The sequence below is a fragment of the Gekko japonicus genome, unplaced genomic scaffold (genome assembly GCF_001447785.1).
Source record: "Gekko japonicus isolate JY-2015 unplaced genomic scaffold, Gekko_japonicus_V1.1 scaffold102, whole genome shotgun sequence".
Lineage (NCBI taxonomy): Eukaryota > Metazoa > Chordata > Lepidosauria > Squamata > Gekkonidae > Gekko > Gekko japonicus.
The window spans coordinates 1,452,336-1,462,096 of record NW_015172006.1 but is presented as its reverse complement, the minus strand read 5'-3'; the positions used below and the strand labels follow the sequence as shown (position 1 = coordinate 1,462,096).

General features: G+C 44.5%; 1 protein-coding gene across 1 annotated transcript in view; it reads left to right on the top strand.

The window, feature by feature from the left end:
* The window catches only part of COL27A1 (collagen, type XXVII, alpha 1), a 399,797-nt gene that overhangs the window by 163,183 nt on the left and 226,853 nt on the right, over positions 1-9,761 (top strand). The window contains exons 18-19 of the mRNA XM_015420171.1: positions 1,073-1,126; positions 8,370-8,414. Coding sequence (XP_015275657.1) covers positions 1,073-1,126; positions 8,370-8,414 — 99 coding nt within the window. The remainder of the gene's footprint in view (positions 1-1,072; positions 1,127-8,369; positions 8,415-9,761) is intronic.

Sequence of the window (9,761 nt, the reverse complement as noted above, 5' to 3'; positions counted from 1 at the left end):
TTCGCGCCGGTTTGACCCGCCCCCGAACTGTCCCGCTCCCGGGCCAAATCGCCTCGTGTGAACGGGACCCATGTTAGTCTGTTTGTAGCAGTAGAAAAGAACAAGAGTCCAGTAGCACCTTAAAGATTAACACAATTTGTGGCAGGGGAGGAGCTTTCGTGATTCTCTGCTTACTTAGTCAGATACAGCTAGAATGGGAGTTCATCTGTCCTACTTACTGGAAAGTGGAGTGATTTCAAATGCAACGGTGTGATACAAGATGCTGGGCTATTTATTCCAGCAGGGTTATTAGGTGGACTGTCTGGTGAAATTGCTGAAAAAGTGAGCTACAAAGTCTTATTGATGGTTTCTGCACCCTACATTGTAGTCAGCAGAAGCAGAATGTTAAGCAAAATAAGCCAATATTGATGAAACATCGGCTATTTCTACATTTTTTAAAAAGGGGGGTTGGTTGTTTTATGTAATTTTGCAGGAAAGTTCTTTTTTTAAAAAAATCACAAACCTAAATTTAAGATTGCCCACAGCAAGAATTATCAAAGGGACATAACTTCAGAAATGTGAACTGGAGTGCCAGATGTGTAATGAAGCTACCTGCACAATGACCACCAACCCACATTCTTAACCTAAGCTTTTTTTTAATTAAAAAAAATCTAATCTTTATGACAGTACCTAGTTAACTTCTGATAAGAGAGCCAGTTTGCTGTAGTGGTTAAGTGTGTGGACTCTAATCTCGGAGAACCGGGTTTGAGTCCCCACTCCTCCACTTACAGCTGCTGGATGACCTTGGACAAGCCATAGTTTTGTCAGAGCTGTTCTCACAAGGACAGTTTGGGAAAGAGCTCTCTCAGCCCCACCTACCTCACAGGGTGTCTGTTATGGGGAGGAGAAGGGAAAGGAATTTGTAAGCCACTCTGAGACTCCGAGTGAAGGGCTGGGTATAAATCCAATCTCTTCTCTTCTTGTTGTAAATAGATTAGCAGCAAAAGTTAAGAGAGCCTACAGAGAAAGCGTGGGGCTTCATGTTGTTCCCTCTTAAACTTGACTTGTCTTTTTTCTCTCTTTCATATACTAGGGTGATATGGGTGCTGTTGGACCAATAGGCTTTCCAGGACCAAAAGGATTAAAGGTGAGTGTGACGTATTCATTGGAAGCTAGACACCACCCCACAGAATTTTGTTGTCCATCTCACAGTTTCCCGCCTACCCCATTGCACTGGGGTTTGGAGTGGGAAAGCACCAAGAAAAGTTTGAGGTGATAGCATCCGGACCTGAGTATGAAAAACCCACCCAAGTCTGGATTGATCACTGAGGGATAATGAGGTGAACTGACGGGGACGAGATGATTTGCTTTTTGAAATTGAACAAGAATGAAGTCTAATCAGGAAAAAGAACCCCACACAAACTGAGGTAAATATGAACACTTAACTATGAGTTGTGGGATGTTAGGTTTCAAACAGTACAGGCCCAAGGAAGACATTCTCTCAGGCAGGTTTGTAACATCTTAAAATACAGCACTCTACTGCAGCTGAGTTTCATACTAGACCCAGCAAACCCTCGTGGCCCACTGTAACACCTCAGTTCCTCAGGCCAGTAAACGTCCCCAAAAATCTGATACCTCTTTATTTCACATGCCTGGTAAACAAACCAGTCCCTCTCAGCCCTCAAACCCTAAATTCTGGCTATCTGTCTCCCTCTGTCACTGCTCTGATTGCCTTCTTGTGTCTCTGGCTGAAGTACATTTCTTGCAGGTTTCTGTACCTGTCATGGTGAGTGATTTTCGATGGGGCAGGAACCATAATTAGCCTTGAGTCTCAACAAGGAAGGCAGACTATAAATAATTTTTTTTTTAAATAGTCCCATGGCAGCCACATTCACTTCACATATGGGGTCACTGGCATTCCTTCCAGTTAAATGATCTCAGGTGGTTGGTGTTAGGAGAGACATCTTTTTGTGTGTGTCTCGAGACCCTGAAGAGCCGCCGCCTGTCAGAGTATTTATTTATTTATTTAATTCATTTGTACCCTGCCTTTCTCTCCGGCTGGGTTCCAAAGCAGCTTACGTCGTTCTCCTCTCCTCTATTTTGTCCACGCAACAATCCTGTGAGGTAGGTTAGGCTCAGAGTGTGTGACTGGCCCAAGGTCACCCAACAAGCTTCCATGGCACGGGTGGGGATTTGAACTCGGATCTCCCAGATACTAGTCCATAGCTCTTAACTTCTACACTACACTGGACATGTTGCCAGCACTGGGCTTGGTATAAGGCAGCTTTGTATAGTATAGAATCATAGAATCATAGAATGTTAGAGTTGGAAGGGACCTCGCAGGTCATCTAGTCCAACCCCCTGCACTCTGCAGGAGCATAGCCGAAAGATAGCCCTACAACATACCCGAAAGATGGTCATCCAGCCTCCGCTTGAAAACGTCCAGCGAAGGAGCCTCCACCACCTCCCGAGGCAGTCTGTTCCACTGCTCAACCACTCTTACAGTTAGGAAGTTTCTCCTGATATTTAGCCGGTAAGGACTCCCTTGTAATTTCCACCCATTAGATATAGTCTTGCAATCCGGAGCAAGAGAGAATAGATCTGCTCCCTCTTCTACATGACAGCCCTTCAAATACTTGAAGATGGCAATCGTGTCCCCTCTAAGCCTTCTCTTTCCCAGGCTAAACATACCCAACTCTTTCAGCCTTTCCTCATAAGATTTGGATTCCAACCCTCTCACCATCCTGGTTGCCCTTTTCTGGACACGCTCGAACTTGTCAAAATCCTTCCTAAAATGTGGTGCCCAAAACTGGACACAGGACTCCAGGTGAGGCCTGACCATAGCAGAATAGAGCAGAACTACCACCTCCCATGATCTGGACACAATGCTTCTGTTAATGCTCCCTAAGATTGCATTAGCTTTCTTCGCAGTCACATCGCACTGCAGGCTCATGTTTAGCTTGTGATCAACAAGAACACCTAGATCCCTTTCACATGTGCTGCTATCAATGCAGGGAAAGGTTTAGTAGCAGAGCATTTGCTTTGTATGCAGGAAGGGACAGTTGGGGAGGCCTAGGCCTCAACCTCAGAGGGGTAGGGTTGCCAAGTCCCCGTGGTGCTGGAGTGGGGGATTCCAGCGCCGCTTCGAGAGTGTGCACGCGTGCGCTGCATCCACATCACTCGGAGTGACGCGATCACGTCGGGCACGTTGGGACAGGACTCCAGGTGAGGCCTGACCATAGCAGAATAGAGCAGAACTACCACCTCCCGTGATCTGGACACAATGCTTCTGTTAATGCTCCCTAAGATTGCATTAGATTTCTTCACAGTCACATCACACTTGCCAAGTTCCCGGGGGACTTGGCAAGCCTATAGAGGGGGCCGAACATTTTGGTGTGTGAAAAGTACTGGGGTTCAAATCCAAGGTGAAAATTTATGAGAACAATCCTGCCCTGTGAATTTTTGTGAGGGCGCAGGTTGTGATATTTTTGGACGTTTATATTTAATAACAGGCCTTCTTTTGTTTTCGTGTATTGTCTTTTAATTTTCTTTTTAATTATGCCTTGGGACCTCAACAGCACGAAGTGGCCTGGGTCTCTCTGAGCCTCCGACACGACCTGTATGCAGAAGGTCCCACGTTTAATCCCCTGTCAAAGGCCTTTAGGAAGCAGGGCTAGGAAAGACCCTTGAGAGCTAAATACTGGGCTGGGGGGACTGCAGCCCTAGAAATTAATTTTACCACAGGAGGCCAGAGGCGAGGAGGCCAATTCTTGTGTATCCATGGCAGCAGGTAGAGAAGGGGAAGAGGCTGGTGAGAAAAGAAGGGGCTGGTGAAATGTCGCTCTGCTTTTCTGAGCAAATATGAGCTAATGAGGAATCAGCAAGGAATGTTTTCCCTTATCCATGGGGTGCCTTAGGAGATGATGGACAATGAGAACCGCCGTAGGGAGCCTTTCCTATTAATCACTCCCTTCCTTCAAAACTCAAGAGAAGAGTTTACACCAGGGGAAAGAGCCCACTTTCTCATCGTAGCCTCTGTCCTCTCCCCCCACTGTGGCGTATTCGAAAAGGCTTATATGAATTGCCGCATTAACTCTCCATGATAAGCTCGAGCCAGAGGAAGGCTCCTCCGAGCCAACTTGCTATTGGTCGCTCCACAACAGCGACCAATCAGAACTGTACCAATTCCCTGCGAGGGAAGGACGTTCATCGGACATTATCCGCACAACCTCATTAGTTGTTTATTGTAAATAGGTGTGGCTACGTTAGCCCGGGAATGTTTAAAAGGAGCCTAGCTCCCAATGTTAAGTTGTTCTGGTTATGACTTCTTTCAAGCGCTTGTTCGTACCTTCAATAAAGCTGATCACTGTTGTTGAAATCACTCTCTGGATCTTTGTTAGCGGTGATCGAACACCCACAGTTCCCAGATGTTAAATTCTAGCTTTGTTAGGCCTGGTCTGATCCATAAAAAAACCTCTTGCCTGCATCTCCATATCCAAACGCACGGCTAGACCTTCAGGTGTTTGCCTGATGATGCCCCCGTCATATAGTCCCTACTTTCCAATCTCTCTTGGGGGTAAATCCCAGTCCATATTTTTGCTTTGATAGTACGTTAAGATTTTGTTAGTGTCTGTTGCTAGAGTTGTCATCCTCCAGGGATCATCCTCTCCCTCCATCTTCTGCAGTTAATTCTCTGAGTATGTATATGTGTGTATGTACTTCCTGAGGAAAACATAATTGAATTTGTAGCAAAGTTTTTACTGGCTGCTGCTTCTATACGTAGTGAAACTTTGTAAGCACTCAGTGCAGGGTAATTTTTACCGGAAATTGTATTTTATCCAAAATTTGCATTTTTATCTCTCAGATATTATGTTTTTACTCCTGTAAAATGCCGTTAAGGCATTGTTTGTGTGTGTGTGTGTATGTGCATCTTGAATCTATTCAAATGCACAGAAGAGCATGTACATGAATACTAAGCAATGTAGTACAGATCTTGTCATTTTATCCCTGCAGCTGAAGAGGATGCTTTTCATCTTCCAGTAATGTAGTATAGCACAGTTCTGGTGATATAGTCTATTACAGGGGGTACCCAACCTTTCTGAGTCTGTGGGCAACTTTGGAATTGTGACACAGGGTGGTGGGCACAGCCAACAAATGGCTGACATAAAATAGCTGCTGCAGGAGGCAGAACCAGCAAAAAAATGGCTGTTGGAGTTTACCTTCAGTCGCTCAGTGAAGATCCTTGTGTTGTGGTGGCAGCTGCTGCCAAAACAAAATTTTTAAAAATCTGTAGAGCCAATCAAATCTCCAGTGACTAATAAGAAGCCTTGTTGGGCAAAAGCCCCACCTGGCCCTGCCTACCTTATGAAAACATTTGGCGGGCGCCAGAAAAGATGTCATCAGCCACCATGGTGCCCAAGGCCAGTCTCCCCCAAACTGTGTAGGTGAGCGACCGCTCATTAACACAGGAAGCCCTGCTCAGCAGCAATCTGGAGTCACGCAGGGTCCTGCACTGCCTATTTCCCATTTTAAGATTACAGCAGTTATATTCTGCTCAAGATGTGAACTGCTCTGCTCAGTAGGAGGAAAAAAATAAGAGGGAACATTGCCCAAGGCATCACTTTGGGGTGCCTGGCATATCATGATGCCAAACAACAAAGCCAGCTTTTACATCAGCCCTGGACAGGCTATTCTGGAGTAAATGAATAGTCGGAAAGTGAAGAGCCTTCAATAATGCATAATCATGGCAGGGGTGGAGCTTGTAAAGTGATCTTTGGTATGAGAAAAGGGCTTTCCCAGGCATGTCTGTTTGCATCTGTGAAATGTTTGAGGGTTGGCTACATTGCTGAGCATCAGGAGATATCTGGTGAAAACCTTTTTTTGAAATTTACTCAGACTTTCACTGGGACTTAAGATTGTTTCTGCAGCCTACTGCTGGTTTTAGCTAAACTGTGGCATATTGCTGGCTTCAGAGCAATGTTCCCTCTAAGCTGTGGAGTCTTGTGAGCAAAAATTCTACTTTGCGAGCTACTGGCATTGAAGTTGTGAGCGAACGATTTGGCTACTGCATAAATTAGTTTGCTCTGGAGACATCCTTCCCGAGCGAAGACAAAAAAGTGTGAGCTGGAGGTTAAAAAACTGTGAGCTAAATCACCCTAACTCAACTTAGAGGGAACAGTGCTTCAGAGTGTAGTAATCTTAATAGTAAATTTAATTACTTCAGTGTATAGTTATTTCTTTTTTATTTTTGCAGTATTTTAAAATGTTTCTTCTAATTGTGTGTCAGTTTATTTTGTTTTTGAATGTTATTGTTTGTAAGCCATCTCAAGATTCCTGTAAATTATCTAGCAGGGTAGAAATCTTTTAATTTATTTTTTGGGGGAAATACCTTTCTTCTTCTTTTATATGTATATGTTTTTGTGTATGTGTGTGTGTTGAGGGCTTGGACATTTTTCAGAGAAGGAGGCTTGAGTAACCTGCCTCTGCGTCCCGGCCCTGGTATTCCTTGGAGATCTCCCTTCAAGTACTTGCCAGGGTCAGCCCTGCTTAGCTTCTGAGATCTGACAAGATCAGGCTTTCCTGGGCTATCCAGGTCAGGGCTGAAACAATATCTCTTTTTCATATGGATTTCCAGAAGCATAAATTTATTTATTTATTTCAATTTATATACCGCTCTCCCTGCAAGTGTGCTCAGGGCAGGTCACAATAGTAAAGTTACAAAACCATTAAAAATTATAACAAATAAATAATTGAAAGACAGCCAAATCACAATACACATATTAAAAATAATGAAAAGCCACAATACAGAATAAAAACAAAAATGACAGTCTAGCTATTCCTATAGACAGCAGTTGCAAAATGAATGCTTGCTTTCAGGTGTTTCTTCCTTTGGGACCTAATTTTCTATTCTGTCCTTCATTAAAAAGTTCTGCGACCTGTGTTTTCTCTACACCCTCCAAGTACTCCATTACCAAGCACAGTCCCTATTTTCTTGTTCCTTAGTAAACTGCAGTCCTTATTTTTGCTTTCTGAGAATGCCTTGCTTTACAATTTTTGCTCATATTACTGGCTGGTTGTGATCTTCGGGGGCTCTTTCCCCTTTCATAGCCTCAGAGGACGCAGCTGAATAGCCTGCTGGCTGCTCAAGCACCTTCCTCCAAGGCAGGGAAACTTACCACTTCACTGGTTCCAAGGCGGTGAACCATCAGCCAAGAAGGATAGTGTCCCTTGGGCTACTGGCCCTTGTTGTTTCACATGGGAGTCCCGTTCCTTGAAGGGTGAGCCTGACATAGAAGGGCTTCCCAGACTGCGACCTCCTGGTAATTGCTTGCTCTGTCTTGGCTGCACAACTGGCCTGCACAGCACTGATTGAGATTCTTTTATCTTCCCAGACACCCAGCAGCAAGACATTAATCCATTCCCTACCACTTCCAGTTTTTGGTTGTCCACGTCTTGTGGGTGTGTCAGGACTGGAGCAGGCCTCGCAAAGTCTGCAGTAGATTCAGGGTTCCAATAATGCTTTCACTTTCTCCTACCTGCACACATAGGTAAATCCACGCACATGACAGTAAAGTTCCCAATGACTTTAGAAGTTACAACTTGTCCTTAGTGCACACGTAGGTAAATCCACGCACATGACAGTAAAGGCTGCATAAAGCATGTCACATCCTGCAGTTGCCGAGGTATATTGTAGGACTTTTTAGCTAGTGGAAGCCAGGTAGTTGCAGAGTAAATAAATACCACATGCAGAAAGCAGAGCAGAGCTTTCAGCAGTGTACAGTAGTGTGCAGGGCTATTTTGGGGCAGGAACGCACAGGAACGGAGTTCCGACTGGCTTCCAAGTTGGCCACGCCCAACAGCAGGAACTCATTAGGATTGGCTACATTAGGGGTGTGTGGCCTAACATGCAAAGGTGTTCCTGCTACAAAAAAGGCCCTGGGTTTTGGCAACAAACAAGGTAAACAGAATAAGAAGCAAAAGGTGGGTGTGGCTGGATGAGCACACTTCTGATAACATGGGGGTGTGGCCTAATATGCAAATGAGCTGGCTGTCAGGGGGTGTGGCCTAATATGCTAATGAGTTTCTGCTGTTGGGTGTGGCCTATTATGCTAATGAGTTCCTGCTGGGCTTTTTCCACAAAAAAAGCCCTGGTAGTGTGTATGTGTTCGGGAGTGGATAATCAGACAGTGATATTCCTTATATGAACATTGGGGTGTTTAGAACTGTGTCCCCTTGCTTTGTCTGTTCCCTTCCTTTGGCTTTTAGAAAGCAGGTAGGGCCAAGTGTGTGAACCTAGAAAAGATTCAGGTTTAGCCAGAGTACAGGGAACTTGTTAGAGGTGCCATGCCCGAGTTTACTCTTTTGTCTTTCTTTCCCCCTCTTATTTTTAGGGGCTGATGGGAAATCCTGGAGAGCATGGACTGAAAGGTGATAAGGTGATCTGAATATTCCCTTATTGCACTGTTGTTATTTCTCTGCATGCAATTCCCCCACTCCTGTTTTTTGTTTCCTTTGCACTGCGTGACATACCCCTTACCCCCTCCCCCCTTTCTCCTTTTTTGTTTTTCACCCATTGCACACCTTCCTTCCCCTCATCAACCCAACCCTCTTAATATCCTGTTAGCTCTGCGTATCTGGAACGTGCTGATAACTTTTCCCTTGGGGTCTACGTGTAACTTTGCTCTAATGTAACTTTACCTCTACTGGTTTTTAATGCCGTGTAGGACAAGCTCTTCCCAAGTAAAGGGATACAGTGTGATGGGGAAGATCCTTCACCAGTGCGTAACGGGGAGCCAAGGGGAGGCTTTTTGATGAGAACAGGATTTTGTTTTTACCGTCTGTGAAATGTTGCAGGATGGCACGCCGCATCTCACGAAGAATCTCTTTTCGTGCCAAAAGACGACAATAAAAAATGTACTTTGCGATCTTTCCCTCTGTCTTTGCAGGCACTTTGACCATATAGGGGGAAGGATCGGGCTGTGGATTGCCTGTGTTGATCTTTCTGTCTATCACGTATTTATCCCATCCCTTTATCCGGGGAGGATTGTGTGCAAGGGTGTCCAGTGGCTCTCGTTTTATCCTCACAGTTATCCTGTGAGGTAGGCTAGGATGAGAAATAGTATCTGGTTGAAAGACACTCACTGAGCACCATGGCTGACTATTGATTTGAGCCATACCTCTCCGGTTTTAGCCTCACCATTATAGCACTCTGGTTCTTGGGATCTTTGCCTGAAATGCCCAAGGTCTTAGGTTCAGGTCCTGCTGTAAGTCTGAATCCTGACATTTTCCACTTTCCCTCTTTTCCTTCCTCAGTCCCTATCCCTCCCATGTCGTTAAGTATATGGTTCCCAGATTCTGTTGGAAACCATGTCCTGAGGTTTCTTCTTTAGAGAGAGCTGACGAATTGGGAGTGAAGTGTCAACTTTTCTGAGCCCCATCCCTTCTCCAAATAAAACAGAGACAAGGAAAAAGACTTTAAAAAGAAACGTAGAGGAAGGAAATAAGTAAAATAATGAAACTCTAATGGTCTGATAATTATCAGGAACGAATAATCCTGAACTAAGAAGCATACACTCTAACCAAATTTGTTTGTGAACACTCGCTCAATCTTTTATATAACTATCGTATTAACTCTCACGTATTACTACTTTGACAACAGGGAATTATCATTACTTTAATGATCTCTTGCTACTCGTAGTTTTAGTTTGTTCCCATCCCCAAACCCTATAGGTGTGTGTGTGGTTTAGAAAAGCAATTAAAAATGTTTTAAAAAAACAACAACA